A 25,387-nucleotide genomic window follows, 5' to 3' on the forward strand; every position below is an offset into this window, starting at 1 on the left:
AAGCAACATGCAAAGGAATAAGGCATGCATTCGGCCGAGGGCAACGTGATGAATTGAGTGGGCCAGCACTTTGGAGATTTTTAGATTTCTTTTTGGGATATAAAAAGGAAAAAAAGAGCAACTATAAAGGAGGATTTTTGGAGGGTGATATTCGGCCAGGAGCTGGGAGGTCGTGCATGAAGCTGTGGTTTGTACAACATAGGGCAGCCAACCGTGAAGTAGTGACTTGGATTTTCTCCCTCTTTTTTTCTCTCCCTCTCTTCCTTTATCTTTATTTTCATTTATTTTTATTGTTGTCAATGATTTATTTTTGGTTTAATTTGTTTCAAAAATTTCAGATTGCAAACATGTTAGACTAAATTTTATTTTGAGATTCAAGGAGTAACCCATGACCGTTTTGGGTTGGATATCCTCCTTTCCCTGAAACTTTAATGTTTAACTTGCTGGGTTGCATTCCATTTTAAATTTAGAAAAGATTAAAATTCTATGTTATTGATCTTGATCATTAATTGTAGACATTAAGGCATAGTTGATGCTTGAACTTGTGGTAAGATTTTGATGGTTTTCTTTCATTCTTTAGATTTGTTATACAACCTATTGGGTGTTTTGGATTATAGTGAAATTGCGGGCTAAATGTTATATTATCCGGTCATAATCTCTCAGAATGAGAAAGTGATTGAGAGAAGAGGGAATTAGAGGAACATTCATTACCAAATCGAAAATGGGTGAAACTTGCGCCTCAAGTGTTTAATTAATTGAATTTTACAATTGCAATTTAATTTCTATCTGTTCCCTTTGAATTGCTTAGTTAGTGGTAATTTTGGATTCTTAGGCTCATCATCACCTTCAAATCCTATTTGTGCGTGAACCTCATCATTTTTATCTTTCATTTTCCTGATTATTGTTTTAACCCACTAGCTAATTATTTGAGTTTTGAATTCCTGTCACCATAAATAATATTTTGATTACATGTGGTGTAATTGAAATTTTAATGCTTACATATTTCCCATTATCTCAGTGAATTCGATCCTGGGACTCGCCCTTGTATATTACTTTGACAGCTTTTGCCCTTGGAAGTCAATAACATTAGCTGATCAACCTCTGTTAACATTGTGTGTTTAGCGATGGAGGCAAGTAGGTTAAAAACGTTGACAATACCTAGTGAGTTTTACAAGACTAATGAACACTCACCCTCCTCTAAAGAGCTTTACATGCAACTCTCATCCTAACACTAGGAAACATGAAAGTGACCGAGGGGTCATACTACCTTATTTGGCATAAATAGAAACTACTAGCAGAAAATAAACCTACATTAGTATTTACATGATAGAACCCCATCCCCATCACACAAGACAAGCAATCACAAGTATTGTGTGAGAGAGAGAGAGAGAGAGAGAGAGAGAGAGAGAATACAAGAGAAGAGAATTGTATTGAATGATATGTTTTGTGTACCAAAGAGGTATTCTATTTATAGTCTATTCTAAGGGAAAGGTTTGTTTATCAACTTGACATGGGACAAGCGTTATATACATTAACAACCCCTCTCAAACTCAAGTTGGCAAAATGGAGACCAATTTGAGTTTGGAAACTAAATTCTGAAGGCGTCCAGGAATATGCATGTTAGTGAAGATATATGCAGTTTGATCGGCAGAAGAAACTGATAATAGTCCAATGGTGCCACGGGTTAGATGATGATGCACAAAATGACAATCAATCTCAATGTGCTTTGTGCGTTCATGGAATTCATTATTGTGAGCAATTTGGATTGCACTTTGATTATCGCAGCCGATGATAGTAGCAATAGAATGAGTGACGCCCATGTATTCAAGTAACCAGCGAAGCCAAAGAAGTTCCTGAGTTGTATCAACAAGAGCATGATACTCAGCTTCTGTGCTTGAACGGGCGACGACTGTTTGCTTCTTGTTGTGCCAAGAAATAAGAGAGTGGCCAATGAAGAAGCAATAGCCAGTGGTGGATCTACGATCAGTGGGGTCACTTGCCTAATCTGCATCTGAGTAAGCTTGAAGCTCAAGTGAAGAGTGGATAGAGAAATAGAGACCATGAAATAGGGTCCCCTTAATGTACTTGAGAATGTGAAGCACCGTGGCATAATGGGGTGTGCGAGGAGCAGAGAGAAATTGATTGACAATATGGATGGCATAAGAGATGTCTGGGTGAGTAACTGTAAGTCCCAACCAACCATAGAAATAGGATGGGGTCATCTAAAGGTGTATCATCCATAGGAGTGAGTTTTGAGTTGAGCTCGAAAGGAGTGGTGCATGTCTTACTATTTGTGAGTCCTGCTCAAGTAAGATCTGAAGCATGCTTGGCTTGATAAAGATAATATCCTTCACAGTTAGAAGTGATCTCCAGTCCCAAAAAATAACTGAGCTTCCCTAAATCTTTCATCTCGACATATTGGCTGAGATGGGTCTTGAGAGCCGAAATTGGGGATGCGTCATCGCCAGTGATGATCATATCATCAACATAGAGGAGAAGAAGTATAGTCCCTTGGTCTGATTTGCGGATGAAAAGGGTGGAATCATGTAGACTGGGAGTGAATCCAAAATCTCCAACAATGGTACTAAACTTGGCAAAACAAGCCCGAGGAGCTTGCTTGAGACCATACAGAGTCCGACGAAGTTTGCAGACTTGATGCCGAAGATGATGAGAACCAGGAAGAGGACACATATAAACTTCTTCAGTGAGTTCACCATAAAGAAAGGCATTCTTCACATCCATCTGAAATAGATCCTAACGACGAATGGTGGCAACTGCAATTAAGCTGCGAACTAAAGTAAGACGGGCAACCGGAGCAAAGGTCTCCTCATAGTTGATCCTATACTCTTGGGTAAACCCTTTTGCTACCAAGCGAGCTTTGTACCGCTCAATGGACCCATTAGAGTGAGTTTTGATTTTGTAAACCCACTTGCATCCCAGATTATGTTTGCCAATTGGTAGGTCCACAAAGTGTGAGTGTTTTCGAGTTCCTGTAGTTCTTCATCCATTGCTTTCTACCAAAGAGGGTTAGAACTAGCTTCACAATAAGACTGAGGTTCATGCTAAGTAAAAGTAGTGGACAAAACAAAGTCACGAAGATGAATAAAAGGAGTTTTTACTCGGTCACTTCGTTAAGGAGGGAGATCATGAGCTATTGGAGCAAATCCATCAGAAGAGACAAGTTGCTCAGAAGTAGGCAAAGTGAATGATTCAAGTGGAGTCTCTGGAGACATGTTAGGTGGATGTGTTGCTGAGGAAGTTGACTCAGAAGAAGAGCTTGTCTCAAGAGTATCGGGAAAAAGATTTGTGGAGAGATCGGTGAAGAGTTGAGAGGTGTTATCGTGCGAAAATTGAAATTTGGATATGGAGGCAAACATTTTGTGTTCCCAGAAAACAACATGACATGACACTTTGAGACATTTGGAGTGAGGATCCCAACATTTGTAGCCTTTGTGTTCAACACCATATCCCAAGAAACAACATAAACATGATCTAGGTTCCAATTTGGTACACTCATGAGGTTGAAGGAGAATAAAATATGCACAACCAAATACCTTAAGAGTGTTATAGTCAGGAGGGAGACCATAAAGATGCTCAAAGGGTGATTGATTCCCAACGATTGGAGAAGGCACACGGTTCTTGGTGTAAACAGCTGTAAGAGTAGCTTTACCCCAAAAACGTTTAGGACATGAACTAGATATGAGAAGAGCAAAAACGATATTGAGAATGTCTCGGTGTTAGTGCTCAGAACGCCCATTTTGTTAAGAGGTGCCGAGACATGAACACTGAGAAAGAAAGCCATGTTGACGAAGAAAATTAAGAGCTTGAGAGTCTATGTAATCAGCTGCATTGTTTGCACGAAATACTTTGATATTGCAAGAAAATTGTGTTTTGACCATGGTAGCAAAATCAAAGTACAAATGGGGTAATTCAGATCGGTTACGCATAAGAAATATCCAGGTGTAACGGAAGTAATCATCAATAAAAATGACAAAAAATCGAGAGCCACCCATAGTAGCAGTGGGAGATGGGCCCCAAACATCAGAGTGAATTAATTCAAATGGTGTAGAAGAAAAAGAGTCACTTTTGTAAAATGGCAATGCCGATTGTTTTGCAAGTTGACAAGGAAGACAATCAAATTGTTCTTTATTAACAAGTCCCAAATTTCCACTAGACACTAAAGTTTGGAGGTGACCAACAGACGCATGACCAAGGCGAGAATGCCAAAGACTGATGGATGGTGCGGATGATACTGGAGTTGTCGTCTGAACTGATGAGGAGAAACGAAATGGAATGTGAAGATTAATGAGCTTAAAGAGTCGTCCAACCTTACGGTCTATCCCAAGAGTTTGGCTCGTCTGTGGATCCTACACGCAACAACCAGAAGCGGAAAAAATAATAGTTAGACTGAAATCACATAATTAACTAACATATATAAGATTGAGAGTGAGTTGAGGAATACAATAAGTATTAGGAAAAGAAGTGTTTAATGTTATTTTTCGATATGGCTCACCCTCATAGGAGAACCATCAGTAGTTTGAATGGCCGGAGTATGGCTAGCAAGATATTTAGTGGAAAAGAGGGTGGAATCAGGTGTCATGTGATTAAAACATGCAAAGTCAAAGAACCAAGATGAATTACTTGATGTGACTAACATATCTTTTGAGGATGGATTACCAAAATGAGCAAGGACTTGTTGGACAATTTGCTCTATGTCAGAAGCAGAAAGTGTTTCAATGGAAGTAGTGGAGGATGAATATTTAGCAGTAGTGGCGGCGATTCTAGAAGGAGTACCGCGAGATGGGTATTGCTGGGAATGCCTGTTGGGGTTTCAGAAACAATCACGTGGAAGATGACTAGGGGCTTGTTTATGACAAAAATGGCAAACTCGAACCGGACATTCCAGTAGAATGTGTCCCAATTTCTTGCAATAATTGCAATAGAATTTCTTTGAAGATCTAGATGGAGGCCCTTTGTTGTTGCTTAAGTGAGGTCCCATGGGAGTGGTGAAGACAACATATGTAGGGGCCGTCTTATGAGAGGCAATGCAAGTTTCCTCCAAGAGAAGTTCAGTGACAGCTTAATCCAAAGTAGGTAAGGGACTGCGATGAAGGAGAGATGCACGGTCATGCTCGAAATCATTAGTGAGATCCACTAGAAAAAGAACCAAGTGTTGACGATCTTGATAGTTGGAAAATTATTCAGCATTAGTGGCATCTGTAAATTCTGGCTCTAAGGAAGCAAGTTGATCCCAAACATAGTGCATCTCAAATAGGAAATTATTAATGGATTTCCCAGCTTGTTTTTGCATGTGATGTAGGGTGCCTAGAAGTTGATATTGATGAAACAAATTCGCGGTGGTGTAACGTTTATCCAGAAAGTCCCAAAGTGATTTGGTAGTTTTGAATCTCCCAAATTGAAGACTAATGGAGTGTATGCACGTATTGAAAATCCAAGTGATAATCTACTGGTTTTTGCTATCCCACTCCTCAAGACGGTCTATGTATTTTATGTTGGCTTAACCATCAACTTTCTCTAGTTCGGTGATATCTCCAGTGACATATCGCCAATGTAGAGACCCGAAGATTATAGTAATTAAGTAATAAAAGAAAGAAGAGAAAAAGAATTTTTAAAAGGGATTTTAGTAGGGTCTCGTCGACGAGTGAAGAAGTGCTTGTCGACGGGGATGCGCGTCTCGTCGATGAGAACTTACCGAGAGACTGTTTCAGGGCCTGAAACTCATCGACGAGGAGTAAGTATTCATTGACGAGCTATCTTCAGGTACTCATCAACGAGGTGACGTGTCTCCTTGACGAGTCTGAATTTTATAAATATACCTACTCCAGATTTTCAGCGTTAAAATTTTCAAGAAAACCCTCCTTCTCTCTCTCCTACGTCCCTCTCACCTTCTCTCTTCGATTCTGGCTCCATTTTTCGCCGGTTCGACGATCTGAAGCTGCCACATTACTCTTGGGAAAATTCTCTACAAATCTGCTGGAGTGATTTTTTGGTTAGGCTAACTTGGGCACCATCCCAAAACTTGGGTAAATTAGTTATTTTAATATTTATTAAAGTATTTGGTATTTCTGGACTGAGGAAAGGTATTAGATGAGTTTATACTGAAGTTTGGTTAGGGGAAATGTAATTTCAGGGTGTTAAACTGGGAACACCATGGGTCTAATTTTGGAGTAATTGGTGGGTTTCTTAGTAGGCCAGGTGAGGGGATAAACTAAGTCAGTATTTTTCATGAAATTATTTATCATATTACAACATTTATTTTCAGAAATTATGTATGTATTAGCATAGTGTTTGGGAATACTGCAGTTGAACGGGAACATGAATTTAACGTTATTTATCAGGAAATATGATTTTAGATCAGGTTTTATGCTTGAAACATTATTCATATTTGTGTGGCATGAGTATAATTTTCATGAAATTATGTTATATCAAAGTATTATGATTTCCCTAGAATAAGCATGTTTTTCTCAATTTTCAAGAAAATTATTAACAGTACAGAAACCATGTTTTACAGATATTATGTAAATCAATACAAGAATTTCATGTTCAGTATGTTATGATACGCCGGTGCTGATCTTGCGATTTTCATGTTATGATATGTCGGCACAAATGTCGTGATTCATGTTGGCTCAGATGCCGTTATTATGTATGATATGCAAGATTTCATGAAATATTAGCATGTCAGACATTAATATGATTATGAAACAGTTATCTACCAGTATATGAAACGTACTATATGTTATCAAAACCCGTGTGGTTTAGTTTAGATTTCACGAGCACGGTACCGTAGCTACAAGTTCAAGTTCAAGTACAAGTTCATGATAGTGCTACCACACATCTTATGTAGAGTGTGGGAGATGACAGTCGATGTGGTTTCATGGTAGTGCAGGCGCTCCCCTAGCAGTTCGGATCAGGTAGAGCAGGCCCATCGTACTTATAGACTCATGTTTGACTTAGCGTGGTCGGCCAACCATTGCTAGGTCTTGCCTGCACAACCCTGTCATGTGGGGATAATACATGACATCAACTAACTATCCATCCTGGGTATTATTTATGTATTGTACAGTTATATAAGATGATTTTTATGTACAGTAATTTAGTACGTTATATCATGTTATGAGGTATCATGTTTTATTCAGATACGATATCAACAGTTTTTAACAGATATGATTTATGTACTGATATTATGTATAACATGAAAACACTTATGTTACCACACACTGGTGTTAGTTTATTTCCTTTACTGAGAGGTGTCTCACCATAGCTTACAAAACATTTCAGGGAATCCAACTAGACAAGCAGACCGAGCTCCGCGTAAGTAGAGGTAGATTATACTACCCTGGTGGAAGGGTGAGTTACTGAGTTAGGGTCAGATGGTTTTTGGATTATGATCCTAGATTTATCTTTTTAGTCTATTAGGATATATATATATGACATATTAGTAGTACTCTGGTATTGTAACTGTTGGAAAGTATAAATGTAATTTATGTTTTCCGTTGCCTGGGTATCAAAGATGTATAACAGGTATATTCCTGGTACCCATGGATCCAGGTTGATCATAATTATGTCAGTTAGCAGATTAGGGGGATCATTACGTATGTTATTAAAAAAAATTATGGTAAAATAGGCAGGTCGTTACAGCCAAAGCTTTCTGTCCTTGAGAAAGCTGGACATAGTTTGAGTCCATATAGTGTAGTTGGGGCCTTCCATGGCAATGGGTTTTGAGGCCTCAAGATGCTCTATAGTGTGTTGAGGTGACGATAGTGGCCAAAGGAGGGTGGTGGTGGCCGAAAATGGGCGGTTGCGGTCGGAGGTGGTGACTGGAGACGGGTGTTCGAAGGTGGTGACTGGAGATGAGAGGTGACCAGAGACAGACGATCGGAGGCAATGACCGGAGACGGGCAGTCAGAGATTGTGGTGACAACTGGAGGTGGGCAGCGGCTAGAGGCAGCTAGACAGGTATGGAGAGGATATACAATAAGTTTTTCTGAGGTAAAGGATCAACTAATAATAGTTGCAATCACAGAGCATACTTAACTCTTGATATACCGAGGCTACACAAGAAGTATTTCTGATGTTAAAGATCCATTTGTAGTGGCAATCACCGAGCATACTCGACTCTTGATAAGCCAAGGACCATTAAAAAAGAACTAGTGGTTCTGATACCATATTGGGAGAGAGAGAGAGAGAGAGAGAGAGAGAGAGAGAGAGAGAGAGAGAGAGAGAGAGAGAGAGAGAATACAACATAAGAGAATTGTGTTGAATAGTATGTTTTGTATACAAGAGAGGTATCCTATAGTCTCTAGGGGAAAAGTTTGTTTATCAACTCGATGTGGGACAAGTGTTATATACATTAACAATAGGCAAGCAAAATGTCTTGAATAAGCTAGGCTTATGACAGATTGCCATGTCATTAGTTACAAAACTTGCAAGTTTGCAACGACATTGTCTGTACAATTTATATGCGAAAAGGCGCCAATCAAATTGACTAAATTGGTCCATAAAAGGTCATCCAATAGAAGACTACAATGATAAGGACTTGAATGAGAATCAACAGGTAAAAAGCACAAGACATCTACATCATAAGTTTATAACAACGCAAAGCGGAAGGAAGATTCGAGCATCAACTATCAAGGGATAGCAAAGCACTATGACAGAAAACTTTCGGAGTGAGAATAGCTACTGGATGGATCACCAAGTCCCACTTAATAGAACTCATTTGCTTCTATAGACTTTTCTTGAGAGGGGCTCATCATCTTTTTGCTCAAGTGTTGTAGCAAAGTCTGAATGTAGAGCTCCTAGTAGTAATCCCCCTTGAGTTAAGCTTAAGGCGTCAGACTGTGTAAGGAAATTAACAAGAAATTTTCAAATCTTGTGAGAAATAAAATAGAGAAAAACACACGCCAAAGAAAAATAATGACACGTACAAGACAATATTTACGTGGTTCGACAATTTTACTTATGTCCATGGAGTTGCAAGGATTTCACTATTATCAGGAAGAAAATACAAAGTGCGGCCGCATAGTTTCAATGTATCAATCCTAATCACCAAAACAACAGGTTTTTATATCCTGTGCATAAGATTCACAATGGGCTACAAAATGAGTCAAATGTTTTTTTCCTGGGGGCAACCCTTAAGAGGCTTATGGCTATAGCTTGGGCCTATCGGCCCAAGCCTCCACTCCATGGAGTAGGCCTCATAAAGAAGAATCTCCCATTAAAAAATCATGCAACATTATTTCAGGTAAGGATATCATCCAAATCAAATACAAGTAGGCTCTACAAAGCCCAAGAGACTTAACAATAATTTTTCCCAAAGACTTCCAATTCCAAAACATCGAGTTGAACTGAAAGTGAATGTGGCGCTTTATATTTAATTTTTGTCCAAAGTCCTTGGCTTGGCTCAATCCCTCAACTTCAACAACAACGGAGCCATCACAAAGAATGCTTACTTTGCTGGTCCTTGGTCTCAATGGCACCCTCATGCAGAATGGATACTCTATAAATATTCATTTCTACCATTTCTTGCACCTATCAAATTGTTTTAACACTTCTACTCTCTGGTCAGAGCTTGGTCAGCTGCCTAACTTATCACAAATTGAAGGCAAATTCTACTCATGGTTCAACCGCAGAGTAGTGACATTGACACTAGAATCACCAATGGCACTCAGCAATGGTGCCTGAAAATTTAAGAATATCCTACAGATTTTGAAGGGCACCTCTGCATCATGGTCAGAGAAGTACACGGCTAAAATTGAACATCAATTTAACTAATAACAATAAAAGAGTGGCAAACCCAAGAACACTGCTAACTTCCATCTCCAAATTGTCAATTCTCAGCAGTTACTCATAACCCGAGCAGAACTTGTTTTTTGCCCCACTCAAAATCAAGGAAAGAAGCTACTGAAGTGCTTACTAAACAATGGTAAACAACCTCTGCTTACCATTTATGGATGCTTCAGAACTTGTTCCTTTTCGTTCCCTCCACTTTATGGATGCTCATGCAGTGATGACATTTCAAATGAGGTTGAGGTGTTAATACTGCTGGTTCGGCTGAGATGACGATAATTTTTGGATTCTGGAGTAAATGGGGAGAGATTTCAGGGAAAGAAAACTGTCTCCATCCGCAAAACAATCAGCACAAACTGTAAAACCAAAAACCAAGGATTAATACTATTTTCGAAGAAGATATCATAAAGAAGTTGCCAAGAATTGTAAAACCAGGAACTGTGGAACACTTTCCTGGATGTTGTCTAGTGCTATAAACAGAGGATAACATCAGTGCTTTCCTATCTTGGTTGATTAGAATGATGGAGAAAATTATTTTAATTCCTTCTCATTTCAGTCTTTCTTTTCTGACAAATTGAATGCAGTAGTACCGTTTAGGATGCTGTTTCAGTTGGATACATTGCTGGTTGAATTTTTTTGTGCAGATCAAAGCAGAAGCCATTATTCTTGAAGGATAGCCAAATGACATGATTTGCCAGATCACATAGCAGCGTGTTGATCTCTTGGTAAAAAATACAACTAATTTCAGCCGCTTTTGAAGGGAAAAAGAGGTTCTTAAAACATAATACTTTTGTCAAAAACTCGAACTCACCCAATTAATAAATGGATTATAATGCATTTATTTAAGTCTTTTCCTTTAAAATTTCACCAAAAAATGAGTTAAATTATCAACAAAAATAAATAAATAGAGAATAACATTTATTTATTCTTTTCTCACTAATATCTTAACATATGCGAGTTAATAAAACTTATTTATATTAAATTTATTTTTTTCTAAAAATTTCTTTAAAAAGTGATTTGAAAATTTTAAAATAACATCTACAACCTACTTATTGTTTTTTCCTCCTCAATAGTTCAAAAAATGTGGTTATATAACTGTTATCTTATCTCTATTCGTTTAATAAATACATGATACATCACATATGCATCAAACAATATAATAAACGGGTGACCTGGCAAGCACCCAACCCAAACTTGGCTAGCTCGTTTAATATTGGATTGGGTTTAGATTGACTCATTTATAAACGGGTTGCTTTCTCCTTGACCCAAACTCATTTTTTCGATGGATAGTGGTCACTTGTTGGGTTGTGACCCATTTTGCCATCCGTACCTAGTAATTTTCTTCACTTTTACAGTGCAAAGATAAGAGCGCACATACATTCTCATTTTCGAATCAAAATTTATTATAAGCTCCACTCTTTGAACGTCAAAATTCAAGTCTTTTATCATAAAATGGTCCAGATCGTTAGAAATGCCTTCCACAAGATTAGAGTACGTGATTTTAAAAAACGGTCAAGACCTAGGTAATATCAAAATCACTACAATACAAGATTTTCAAACACATCAAAGTTTGAAAGAAAAATAGTAAACAGCCCGCAAATCCTGACTAAAATCTCAATGCCCAATTTGCAACAGGATATTAAGTAATATAATAAAAAATACCAAAATAAAACTCATTCTATTTACGTTAAAATGGTCTAAATAGAAATAATCAATGTGTTAAAAGGCTCAATCAATGCTGGTCTCAAGATGATGCGTGCCTAAAATGCCTTTTGATTCAATCAAAAATACCAAATCCCAAAAACGACGATATATTATGCACGTGGACCTAAACATCTGTTGTATAAAAGGCACAAATTTTGCTCCTTTCTAGTCGAGGGTTATACATTTTGGGTGTGCAAATCTCAACTTAGATTTGGTTAGAAAATTTAAACTATGATGTTTATATGAAAGGAATTTCGTAATATTATATGATTTAGATGATTTTAAAAAGACTTCAATCTTTCCAATATAGTTGAGAGTTACATCTTAGATCTTGAAAATCATTTTAACTTTGTAATGTTATAGCAATCTATTGGCATGAATTACTTAATAATCTCAAGTTACTTAACAAGTATGTGTGTGTGTGTGTGTGTGTGTGTAATACATTTTATATAAAATATTCTTAATTTTTACTTATTTTTAAAAAACTATGTAATTTATTTACACAGCTATCTAAAAATAAAACTCTCAAAAGGCTTATGTCTCGATGCCTTAAGGTTTATGCCTCACTTCTTAAAGCATTGGATATTTAAGGGTTAAACCCCTTGCCTTATAAAGCATTGGATTTAATCAAAATAAAATGGTTCATATTTTACCAAATGGAGTCCAAGTAATTTAAAAGGGAAGCAGGAATTAAACTGATAAGAGTACAAGAAATATCACCAGCAAATTTCAACTATAGCTCACAGATTAGTCACGAAAATGTAATAGAAACCTAGCAGAGAGAGAGAGAGAGAGCATGGCTTACCAGATTTACTGTTGGACAAGAAGAATAAAGAGATGATGTCTTCAATCCAGCAGAATTAGATGATAAATCTGATTGAGGATATGGATCAACTATGTTGAGAAGAGATGAAATCGACAACAACAATGACGATGAACCAACACCTGTGGCTATGGCAGACGAACTTCAGCTATGGAGACCAAGATCATGGCACAAAGGGTGGAAGAGACCTGTGGGAGGAGCTTCTGCCAATCAATCACTGGACTGTGAGAGGCTTCGCAACCAAGGGGTTTTGATGATTGAATTTGGATTTGGAACTCTTGGGGTTGGTGGGTAGTTCAAAAACTATGTATTTGGAGTTTTAAAATACACAACGTATTTGACCTAAATTCAAATTCACAATTAAAAATTGAAGCAAGATACAGCATTCATATTTTGAGTCTCCAAATTCAAAATCCATTAGCCCGAATTCACGTTCCCAAACAAACAATTACATTAATCCTGTCGAGCAATGTAAATCTTATCAATCTACTGTAATTGTGATTTGAAACATTATTATTAATATTGGGGTACAAGGGGGAGAGGCAATAAAACCAAAAAGGATAGGCTAAAAAGGATTAGGGAAAGCAAATGCCACAAGGAGGGTACATAAGAATGCAGATGTTAACATCAAAGTTTGGGCCTCTATTAGCGAGGTTTTCAATGCAAAAGTTCCCTTCATAAAGAGTTAAAAAGCTTATGCTCCCAGTTATGTTCAACAAGAAATTCAACAATCTTCAATTAAAGTCAACTTATAATCAAGGGCTGTGTTGCTGGTCCAGATAGCCATGACTGCAACCTGGAAATCAGATTCACATATCACTCGATGAAACCTTCATTGGTGTGAGCAAGACCTTGGACGAATAGCTTGAAGCTCAGCTGAGAGGCTTGCACAAACATTTAACTAGCAATTTAAGTTCTTCCTAGATTAGCTCTCTGGCTTGAGCAGGGCCAAAATTACCTTTCACAAAGTCATCAGTGTTTATCTTCAACCATCCCAACTCATGGCAGATCCATAATGTCCTGAGCATAGTCCTGAGCATACTCCAAAATGAAGAGAAGAGAATTGAAGAAAGAATATTGTCAAGGTCAAACAAAGTTTTGTTTTGGCTATTCCAAAGATGCCAGACAACAATGAAGATTATGTTCCCAAGGAAAATTGGAGGAAGTTGGGTGCTCAATAAAAGAGATGTTGTATAAAAGCCAATCACTAAAAGGGTCTAAGATGAAGTCAACTGCCACAAAGGTGATGTGAGATTGTCCCAATCAGCTCTAGTCACGAAGGACATCCATTGCGTCCTTACATAGATGAAAAAAAACCTTGAAAAAGTGGGCTTTAAAGTGCACATTGAATTTTTTTCAAATTCGGCATCCAGTTGAAAGCTAAAAGGCCCTGATACGGTGGTTTCCTCGAACAATTTATACAAAGTGTGCAGTAAATTGCCCATTGGAATTGTTTTTTCAATGGGTCATAACTTGCGAAACAGTTACAGCTCGTAGAATGTTGCATAGATACAATTGGCAACAAATGGTTAATATCTTCATGAATGCTCACACAATTGGGAACTGTTATCTTAGTTCACTTCCAATTTTGACAACAAGATTAAATCATTCAGTACCTTGTAAATTTCCCCAGATTCAGGGTGCAATTTATCTGCAGCCCCAAATTCATGGAACTCACCCTCCAATTCTATAAAGCTGCGACCAGGGGTTTTCTTGATGCCCCTCTCTCTCATGACACTTCTAACCATCCTCACATCATCCCATCTTCTCTGATTAGCACAGATAGTAGCTAAGAGCACATATATACCACTGTCTTGAGGATCCAAGTTTTGAAGTTTATTAGCAGCAAGCTTACCCAGCTCCACATTCCCGTGCATCCTACATGCATTAAGGAGTGCACCCCAAGCAGCTTCATCTGGCTCCATTGGCATATTTGTTACTAACTCGTAAGCTTCTTCTAGGAGTCCATTTCGGCCAAGTAAATCAATCATGCAAGCATAATGTTCAACTTTAGGCTGCAACCCAAAAATTCTTGTCATGCATGCAAAATATTCTTGCCCATCAATGACCAACCCACCATGACTACAAGCTGACAAGATACCCACAAATGTGATATCATCAGGCTTAATTCCCACATTTTTCATCTGCTCAAAAAGGGCTAAGGCCTCCTCAGTATGCCCATGGGCAGCATATCCAATAATCATTGCATTCCAAGACACTAAATCCTTCTTGGGCATAACATAAAAGACTTCTGCTGCTGCATCAATACTCCCACACTTGGCATACATATCTATAAATGCATTTGCTAGAATCACACTTAGTTGGATCTGTTTTTGGTTCACGTAGTAATGATGAATCCATCGACCCAAATCCAAGCAGCCTGATTGAGCACATGCAGAGAGCACACACACCAATGTACTCTCTATTGGAACCAAACCTGCTTCTACCATGTCATGAAATAGTTCTAAAGCTTCTTTTGGTTGATTATTTTGTGAATAGCCTGCAATCATTGCATTCCAAGATACCACATTTCTCTCTGGCATTTTATCAAAAAAATCCCTTGCAATAACCAATTCACCATGCTTGGCATATCCATTAATCATGCTAGTCCAAGAAAAAGCATCTTTCGTGTCCATCTTGTCAAAAATCTCTCTGGCAGTGCTCAAGCAACCACACTTCACATACATATCCAACATGGCATTCATTAAATTCAGGCTACAATTCACATTATTATTCTCTACATATTCATGCATAGATTTACCCAAATTTAAGTCCCTCTTCTGAGAGCACGCTGAGAGCACAGTAATCATAGTAACCTCATTAGGCTCAACATCACTTAACACCATTAAATCAAACAACTTCATTGCCTCGTCAGAAGAACTTTTTTGTACATACCCATCAATCATTGCAGTCCAAGAAACTACATCTCTCGCAGAGCTTTCATCGAACACTCGACGCGCAGAACTCAAACACCCACTCTCAGCATAAAAATGGATCAAACCATTTTGCACCAGCAAATGACAAACAAAGCCCACCTTGTAAATCTTAGAATGGATTGATTCACCCTCTAGAATTCTTGGAAATCGTTCACACGCCTTGAGCGCAAACACGAAGCTTCGTTTATCCATATCAACACATTCTCTAACCATCTGGCGAAACACAGAAAATCCCATCACGGGAATTTTAGCCTTGCAGTAGCCCCTTATCAAAGTATTCCACATGTAAACGTTTGGCTCTTCGATCTGGGTGAAGAGGAGATGGGCATGGCGAATGTCGCCGCACTCGGCGAGAGCACAGAAGGACAAGACCCGGCTCACGGGGAAGATATGAAAGATGAGGCCAGTTCTGGTCATATGCGCTTGAATTTGCTTCAATTCTGACATCGTACTGCAGGATTCCATGACTAGAAGAGTTGGATGCGTGATGATGAGGTTGCTGTTTGAATTCCATTTGAGTTTTTGGACAGAGGTCGAAGAGAATGGGTTGAGCGATTGAAAGAGAGCGCGGGGTGGGAGAGCGAGAAAGGAGAGGAATGTGGACAAGTTGTGCGGAGAGGCAGTGGGTATCAGACTCAGAGCAGAGCAAGCTGAGCAAGGGGGTCTCATGTGAGATTGCTGAATGCTGAGCGCTAGGCAACGGGAGGGGGCATTTTCAAATTTGGGGTTTGACTTTCCTACGCCGAGACCGGGTTCGGTTCATGCAGTGCCCGTGCGGGCGCCACTACTAGAAAGGAGATTCCCTCTCATTTTTTTTATATTTTCAAAATGTTCTAACAATTTACCTATAATATATTTTTTTTAAAAGTCTCTATAATTACATATATACATTTCAAAAATATTCATATAACTACCCATCTCTATTATTAAAAAGGGAATTCCCTTTTATTAGTTTGACTTTTAATATTCCTAAAAAATCTCTATAACTCTATCCATAAAAATTTCAAAAAGTTTTGGTTAACTACCTATGCATATTTTAATAATACTCCCATAACTAATCATAAATATTCAAAAAAAATTACCTTTAATCACCCATACATTTTTTAAAATAATGTTTTTTTAGAGACATAATTTTAGTGATATAATAAGATATTTCGGTATGCAAATTTTATAATTTTCAATTTGAATCATAAGAAATATGAAAGAGTGTATGGCGAAAATTAGTTTAGGACCTCTTGGCGTGGGTTGTGAGAAATTAATTTTTTAGTTTAGATGTAAATCTTTGTGGTATGGTGTGAAATTTTTTTTATTTAAATGCATTCTATCAATATAAAAAAAAAAAGATTATTGGAGGGAAAATAAATCATTGCAGAGTGAACTGCAGATTTAACATGGTATTAGAGCGTAGGACCTCTGCTCCAATTATCCGGTGAATCTGTTCACCACTAGCTTCGCTATCACACCGATGAAGGAACCAGCCCTCGTCCAGACGACGACGACGAAGGAACCGCCAGCCTTGCTACTGCCAACAATAGACACCCTGCATGGTTATATGGCTTAGTACCAAGATCGTGAACAACACTTCTGATCTTCAGACGCTTCAGCGAACTCGCCTAACAGACACGTCCAGACCCGTTAGACGCTTCGGCGATCTCGGCTCTTCGCCATCGCAAGCCACCAAATCGCCGCCATCGCACCGAACCAGCTGCGATCTGCTAGCAACGACAACCCCCCTGTCTGCCAGCTGCGATCATCCTCGCGCTGAATCAGTACGACGCCGAAGTCTCTTCCGAGACATCCGAACCAGCAAACTCCTTCATCCTCTCTGACTCCATTTTTTTTTTCCGGCGACATCTCGCTCGTCACCAGCTCCTTCAGAAGGATCTCTTGCCCCTTCGACGCAATGACGATCTCGTCATCGTCGCAGGAACACCGACTTTTCGCTAGCATTTTTCGAATTATCTGCACCAACCCCTTGGTACACCATCAGGTTTGATCATGATAAAGGTCTGCTCCATCTTTGTCCTGTACGTCTCCTTTGCGAACTGAGAATCGGGTTCTGTAGCTTGAAGTAGGTAGGGGTGAGCGTCGGTGGCCAAATTCGGTTAATTAATCGAATTAATCAAAATTTTTGATTAATGAAAATTATTAACCAAACCGATCAAATAGAGAGGCCTCACCGAACTGAATCCGACCGAATTACCTTTTTGGATAATTCGGTTAATCGAATTAATTTGAAATTAATTAATAAAACATAATATAATTGTAAACTTTTTTACCAAATCCTAATTAACATATTAACAATTTAACATATACTAATTAACATATTAACAAATTAACATATTAATAAATTAGCATATACTAATTAACATATTAACAAAGTAACATATACTAATTTATATTTAAATTTTAATTAATTATTAAATCAGTTATTTCGGTTAACTGAATTAACATTCCTCTTAACCGAACCGATTAATCGAACTTTGTAAAACCATAACTAAACCGACCGATCTTGTGTTCTTAACCGAACCAAACTGATCACTTCCAATCGGTTAATTCGGTTAATTCGGCTTTTCCCGAATTATGCTCACCCCTAACTTGAAGTGCGAAAGAGAGAAGAGGGTGCGGGCCATCGTCTCTGCTAAGTAATTGGGTAGTCACGTGATTGGTTCCATACTAGCTTACAAAGTTGCAGTATAGGAAAGGACACGTGGTAGTATAAGAAAGGACACGTGGTCATATAGGACCGTGAAAAACATTGCTTGACAATAGTGTTGTCACTATTACACACTTCTTGTTTTGTTTTTTGTTTTTTGTTTTTTTTTGTTCACGTTGGTTTTTTATTTGGGAAAAGTTTCTTAACAACTACACACTCTCCCTCCTTTGCCAATAAAGATTTCCATTCCGATGAATCTCCACCTTCCTCCACCTTAGCTGAGTTGACCATAAAAATGAAGGAAGTTTTGAACAAAGATTCAATCTCGATCCAAACCACCAATACCGCTACCGCACCAATCAATATCAAGTTGGATGGCACAAACTATACCCTTTGGTCCCAAGTTGTTGAAATGTACATCTCCGGTAAAGACAAACTAGGCTATATTAACAACGATTGTCCACCACTGTCACAGTCTGATCCATCCTTTCGAAAATGGTGTACCGATAATGCTATTGTCAAATGATGGTTGGTAAATTCTATGGATTCGACACTCATTGGCAATTTGATCCTATTTCCCATTGCAAAATCGATCTGGGATGCCATTGCTACGACTTATTTCGATGGCAGTGATACTTCTCAAGTTTACGAACTTCGATGATGTGTTGCTCGCCTGTAACAAGTCGGCGGCTCTCTTGATAAGTTTTACATCGAACTATAAGTACTCTGGTGGGAAATAGATTTCCACCATCTGAATCCGATGAAATGCGCCATCGACATCCATCACTACAACAACATACTCCAAGAGGATCATATTTACACCTTCCTTGATGGTCTTGATGACCACCTTGACAACATCCATAGCGATGTGCTTCAGATGCACCCATTTCTGTCCATTGAGCAATCTTATGCTCATGTTTGTAGGGAGGCTCTTCGACAGGAAGTCATGAGTGCTGGCAACTTTGACAATCCCTCTAGCGCGGTTCTGGCCACCAAGGGGCTAAAATGGAGTTTAGCAACCTCACCCTTTGTTGCAGTCTCCAACCAGCTCATCGAAAATCCACCACAACCTCTAAGTCACAGACTATTCCTGGTGGAATGAAATGCTCCCATTGTGGCAACCAGCGTCACACAAGTGAGATTTTTTTAAAAAAAATTGGCTATCCTGATTGGTGGTATGAGTTGTAGGCAAAGAAAAAGAAGGACTCAGTGGGTGCAAACACGGGCTAGGTGGCTGTAGTGTTAGCCGAACCTCACTTCTCCTTGATTCCCCAGGCCGAGTCTTCCCAAAATGCAGAATTCGTCCCAGATATAGGTAACTTTGGTTCTAGTTTAGTTATCTCCTCCTGTGATGTTGATCGTGGTGCCTTTCTTCTTGACTCCAAAGCCACAAACCATATGACTTTTGCAGCTACTGATATTGCTACAACATCTCCACCGAGATGCATTAGTGTTGCAAATGCTAAAAGGGGTGTCTCTCCATTCACAAGGGTTGGATCTATGTCTCTGTCTCCTTCTTTCCATTTATCGAATATGTTACTTGTACCATCGCTTTCACATAAATTACTGTCTGTTAGTCAAATTACTATAAAATTAAATTGTGCTGTTCTAACTTATCCTACATTTTGTCTTCTTCAGGATATTCTCACCAAGGAGATAATTGGGTGTGGTACTAAAAGGGAGGATCTTTACTACATGGAACACGTCAACATGGGTCATGCTTATCACATACAGAGTGATGGAAAGGAATAACAAATCAAGTTATGGCAACGACGTCTAGGGCATCCAAATTTTGGTTAACGACTGTACTCGTATGACTTGGCTTTACTTGATGACACATCAAGATGAAGTGTTACATATGTTTCAATCATTTCATGTAATGATCCAAACTCAATTTTCAACGAAGCTACGCATTCTCCACTCTGATAATGGTTGTGAGTATGTTAATCAGTGCTTCTGCACCTATTTCAAACATCACGTACTCGTTCATGAGACATTGTGTCCTCAAACTCCTCAGCAAAATGGCATAGCTGAATGGAAGTACCGCCATATTCTTGAAACTGCACAAACTTTACTACATGGAGCTTATGTGCGACCTTGATACTAGACTGATGCAGTGTCCGCCTATAGCACTCTGACCCGCCACGTGGGCTCGGAGTGCTAGTGAAATGTATAAATACTCTTTGATACCACACACATATATAAATGCAACCCACCCTAACCAGGGAATCGTAGGTGCGCCAACCATTACTAAAATTAAAACCATACAACGGAAGATTTCTAACATCCAAACACTTTATCAAAGTTCTAACTATTCCCAAATACATGCATACATAACACTATTTGTCTATATATTACAATCCCAAAATAAAAAAAAAATAAAATATCTGGTATCTCACCAGTTCTGATTACTACTTCCAAAAGTCCAGTCCCAGCCCCGAGGTAAGCTAGGCACGATTCCCTGAAGGTGTTGTATAATGGGGTGAGACACTTCTCAGTAAGACGGACTATATTATTATCAGTGTGTGGCTAGCATGAGTTCCCATATGAATATAAAATCTCATCATTTAACTGTATATGAAAATGGCATTTAAATTGTACTAATCAGTATATTTGAAAATACATAATTTCTAAATAATAAATTGTCGGCTCAATATAACCCATTTATAGTAAATTTGCCCATATATGCATAAAAGATACAACCTAGACTGCTGAAGTAGCATCGTCATGCTATCATATACTCATACGATATGCTTCCCCCTATGACAGGTTGTGCAGCCCGAAGGTTGGACTAAACTCGCAGCCGGAGGTTCCGCAGTTGAGTCAAAACTATCATTGTAAGTACGATTGTGCCTACCTATGGTCACCTAGTATACCATGGATGGGGCCCCCGACAAAAACCTCAGAGTAGTATTGTGGCCCAGGTCTCCAATCGACTTATCACACTTCCCTGCCCGTGTGATTGCACTCACTACTCACATATACCTACGGTACCGTGGTCACAATATCACACATTGCAAATCCACAGGGTTCTAGAATCATATATGGAAATTTACACAATAAAAAACTGTCTTATAATTCATAATTCATTTCATATAAAACCTGATATTTAGTAAACCTGGCCCTCAACCGTCATATCAAAACTCGGCCCTCGACTGTTATATCAAAACTCAGCTCTCGGCCGTTATATCAAAACTCGGCCCCCAACCGTTATATCAAAACTTGGCCCCCAACCGTTATATCAATTACTGTATAAAAATCAGTTTAAGCACTCTGTTCACATATGCCATTTAAAAGTTGTTCTCATGCCACACAAATTTTCATTTGTTAATCATAAATAAAATAATCTGACTGGGAAAAACATAAATTGCTAAAACAAGGTATGAACATCTCCAGGGTTTTATTTAACTTAAACTACTTATTTTATAGAAAATAGGAGATGATCAAACCACCCACATTAATTTCCCCAAAAACATATACTGCATTTTAATCGGTTCATATTTCACAAATAGTTGACATAATATAATTCCTTTACCTGTTTACTGATAAGGTTCCTACGATGCTCCTAAAGTCCACCCTATGGCAATACGGAACCCAAAATCCTGAAACCACATTTCCCCCAGTTTAATCAACTTAAATCCCGAATTAGCAACCATTAAACATCCCCAGGCCCATACACCCCATTTAACTAATTACATACTAAACATACAGCCTATTTCTATTCTTACCTCAATTTTAGAGTGATGCCTGTAAAGACTCCGATAAAAAATCCACTCCGCTAAACTTGTAGAGAATTTCTTCTAGATCATGGTAGCGGCTTTCAATCGTCGAATTAGGCGATGAACGAGGAGAAATTGTAGAGAGAGAGAGAGTGTAGGGCGTGGGTTTAGAGAGAGAGAGAGAGATATTGGTTTTTTAATGAAGAAGTAACCTAAAAATCTATTTATAACCCTTTGACCCGGCACAATTCATTGATCAAATGGAACCTTCATCAACGAAGCACAGAAGATCACTCGTTAGTGAAAATAGGGTATTCGTTAACGAGGCATGTTGTTTGCCCTTTTTAAATTTCCTTTTCTTTTTTTCTTATTTCCTCTTTATTTTTCAGGTTCGGGTTTCTACAGTCTCCACCCCTTATAAAAATTTCGTCCTTGAAATTTACTAATTAATTTCCATTTCATCACCTGAATTATCACTAATCTGCTGATCTGACTCTAGGAAGAGCCGGCGGCCACCCACATAGCAACCTCATCCCAAATTTATTAACTACCCTCACTTATGGCAGAGGAATACCGTGGTTACAGATACTGTCTCGGGAGATTACAATATCCATACCAAATTCTCCCAAAGACCAACTGTTAAAACTAAACAACCTATTATAAGAAACCTATATACAAAACTAATACCTACGTACTGTTCTACTTACTTGTTTAGTGTTGAGCCTCTCCAAATAGCTGTGGATTCTTCTGATGTATTTCTGCCTCTAATTCCCATTATGCTTCCTCCACTACATGATTACGCCAAAGTACCTTTACAAGCGAAATCCTCTTAGTACGTAGCTCCTGCTCCTTACGTTCTAGGATCTGAATCGGTATCTCCTTATATGCCTACGTATCCCTGAGTTCCAAAGACTCGTAACTGATCACATGCAAAGGATCCGTAATGTACTTCCTTAACATGGACACGTGGAACACGTTGTGAATTCTAGACAGTGCTAGGGGGTAATGATATTCTGAATGCCACCGGACCAACTCTCTCCAGAATCTCGAATGGCTCGATGTATCTAAGGCTTAGCTTCCCCTTTTTTTCCAAATCTCATTACCCCTTTCATCGGAGCAATCCTAAAAAATATGGCATCACCTACCTTGAACTCCAGCTCTCGTTGGCATGTATCCACATAGCTCTTCTGCTGACTCTGTGTTGTCTTTATTCTTTCCCTAATAAACTGAACCTTGTCAGAGGTCTATTGAATAAGCTCCAACCCTAAAATTTTTTGCTCACTGACCTCGTCCCAATACAACGGAGATCGGCACCTTCGACCATACAGTGCCTCATACGGTGCTATCCCGATACTAGCTTGATAACTATTATTTTATGTCTACTCAACTAATGGTAGATATTTGATCCAGCTATCCCCAAAATCCAGTACACACGCTCATAGCATATCCTCTAGAATCTGAATAGTCCTCTTTGACTAACCATCGGTCTGCGGGTGAAAAGTCATACTAAAAGTAGTAAACTCTTTCAAAATAGGGAAGTAAACCGCAGGTCCCTATCTAAAACAATGGATATAGGCACCTCATGTAGTCTGACTATCTCCTGCACATAAAGCTCTACTAGCCTATTCATGGAGTAACTAACTTTAATAGGAATGAAATGGGCAGTCTTCGTCAATCTGTCAACAACTACCCAGATAGCATTTTTCCCATGAAGTGGCGATGGTAGTCCAATGACAAAGTCCATGAAAATGTGCTCCCAATTCTGTCATGACGTTCTGAACCCGCCCAAAACACTGTGCACAAGTACGACTGCGAACTGGGAAAAATATGGTGTGAATTTTCAAAATAATTTTCGTGGAAAAATAAAGTGTTATGGAGTCGCCACTAACCTTTTGAAGTGCGGTTAGAACACTTAATTGCTATCCCGTTAGGGGTAAAATCGGTCTGCATTGCCAAAGTCCGTCCGGGAGTACGGTTACACGAAGGGAAGTTATTAGTACCCCCTGTACGCCCATTCTTACGAATAGTACTAGATTAATTGAAAATTATCTCAAAATAAATTTAATAAGCCTTAAAAAATTATTCCCTTTAAAAAATAAAGAAAATGCAAAAAATAACATACTATATAAGTATTCCCTCAAAAATCGGGGCATATCGTACTCTGAAGAGTTCAATGCCTGCCTTTGCAATCATCGGGATAAGAAAATCAAGAAAATAGTTTACAAAAATACACTCCCCGAGTTTTGAAATATGTAAGATTTTTCTAAGTATGAAAATAATATTTTGGAAGGTTTTTGGACTCCTTCGGGATGACACGGACCTCAAAAATATTTTTTTTGGTTTTTCTAAGACTTTTCTGGATTTTTTTTTTATTTTTCAAGTGCAAAGATGTTTTTGGAAATTTATGCTTTTTTGTGATTTTTCAATATTTTTTCCAAAGTAATTAAATAACAAAAAGGGAATTAAGGAAAAATCTCCAAAAATTGAAAAAAAGATGGGAAATTAAATGGAAGACTAAACCGATTTGATACTGGTTCAAAAGACCCAACCAATTCGGGAAAAAACCAATTCAAGAAGGAGCGACCAGTTTTAGTCCCGATCAAGGTCAAGTCAACACGCGGTGCCTATGGGGCGCGTAAGTTAGCGCATGTTTTAGTGTGTGCATGGAATGTTTGAAAAATGTGTGTGCATGGGTGTGTTGCATGCATGCTTAGAATTTGGTACGTGCATGGGTGTGTGGTTGTGTGTGCATGGGAGTGTGTACGCATGCATGACCGTGAGTGGGTAGTGTGTGTTTTTTATTTGTGTGTAATAGTGTGTGTGTAGATGGGTGTGTCAGTGTGTGTGCAGGTGTGTGTGTGTGTGTGTGTGTTAGTGGTGTGTGTTTTATTGTGTGTGTGTGTGTGTGTAGGTGAGTGTGCAGGTGTGTGTGTAGGTGTCAGCTTTACCGTGATCCCAAGAGGGGGGGTGAATTGATATTTTTAAATTTAATCCCTAAGTCAATGTTCTAACACCAGTATGTTCACAACCTTAAAAAACTATCTAGAGAAAGTAAAGTAAATATACCAGAATTTAAATAAAGCAATTTAATTAACGCCATATGCACTAGAAAGTAGTAAAGTAAAAGTGACACATAGTGATGTTATCGCGGTTCAGCCAATTGCCTACGTTCCTGCCTTGGTTAACCAGCACAAGGATTACCACTATAACTTGCTCACTTAAACGAGTGGAGTGGCACCTATACAAATTAGGTCAATTCAAGGGTTGACCTTAACCGATACATACAATCCTTACCAGGTTGGATTACCGCCCCCTCAGGCCATGCCTGGAAACACTTAGATTTTACAATCAAATGGTACAACAAATAAGTGCTTTCACGTAAAGCATATTTGTACCCAAATGCGCACAATCACATACACATCAATAGCCTGGAGATAGTGTAAGCTCGGTGATGCTAGTTTTGTTGAATCAATACTCAATATAATATACTCAATATGAAGCTCAAGAGTATTCAACGTAGTATAATCAGTATGATGCACAATTGTATTCAACACAAGCAAAGTCTTGGAATCTAAACAGGATATTTTAGTAGCACATCAATATTCCAAGTATACTGAACAAATAATCAAACTAGTTCCAAAAGGATTTTTCTCAATGAAAGATGCACAACACTAGTTTGAATAACATTTGCTTGTTTGAAAAATCTTTGCACACCAAAAATCGAAGTTATTGGACACTTACA

The 25,387-nt window shown here is 38.5% G+C and overlaps 1 protein-coding gene and 1 pseudogene across 2 annotated transcripts; both read right to left on the bottom strand.

The window, feature by feature from the left end:
* Positions 1 to 1,550: 1,550 nt before the first annotated feature.
* LOC131163411 (uncharacterized mitochondrial protein AtMg00810-like) lies at positions 1,551 to 2,742 on the bottom strand (annotated as a pseudogene).
* Positions 2,743 to 8,352: 5,610 nt separating this feature from the next.
* Positions 8,353 to 16,561, bottom strand: LOC131164173 (pentatricopeptide repeat-containing protein At2g22410, mitochondrial-like). 2 transcript variants are annotated; one of them, XR_009139225.1, is made up of 3 exons: positions 13,951 to 16,020; positions 9,963 to 10,163; positions 8,353 to 8,856 (listed from the first exon to the last, which is right to left on the bottom strand). XR_009139225.1 is itself a non-coding variant. In XM_058121168.1 (1 exon), exon 1 carries the CDS (start codon positions 15,937 to 15,939, stop codon positions 13,906 to 13,908), a length of 2,034 nt encoding a protein of 677 aa, XP_057977151.1. In that variant the 5' UTR covers positions 15,940 to 16,561; the 3' UTR covers positions 13,045 to 13,905. The 2 variants fall into 2 exon arrangements, 1 of the variants encoding a protein (XP_057977151.1); XM_058121168.1 differs by lacking the exons at positions 8,353 to 8,856; positions 9,963 to 10,163 and having other exon boundaries at positions 13,045 to 16,561.
* Positions 16,562 to 25,387: the final 8,826 nt, after the last annotated feature.

This window comes from Malania oleifera, chromosome 9, assembly GCF_029873635.1.
Source record: "Malania oleifera isolate guangnan ecotype guangnan chromosome 9, ASM2987363v1, whole genome shotgun sequence".
NCBI lineage: Eukaryota > Viridiplantae > Streptophyta > Magnoliopsida > Santalales > Ximeniaceae > Malania > Malania oleifera.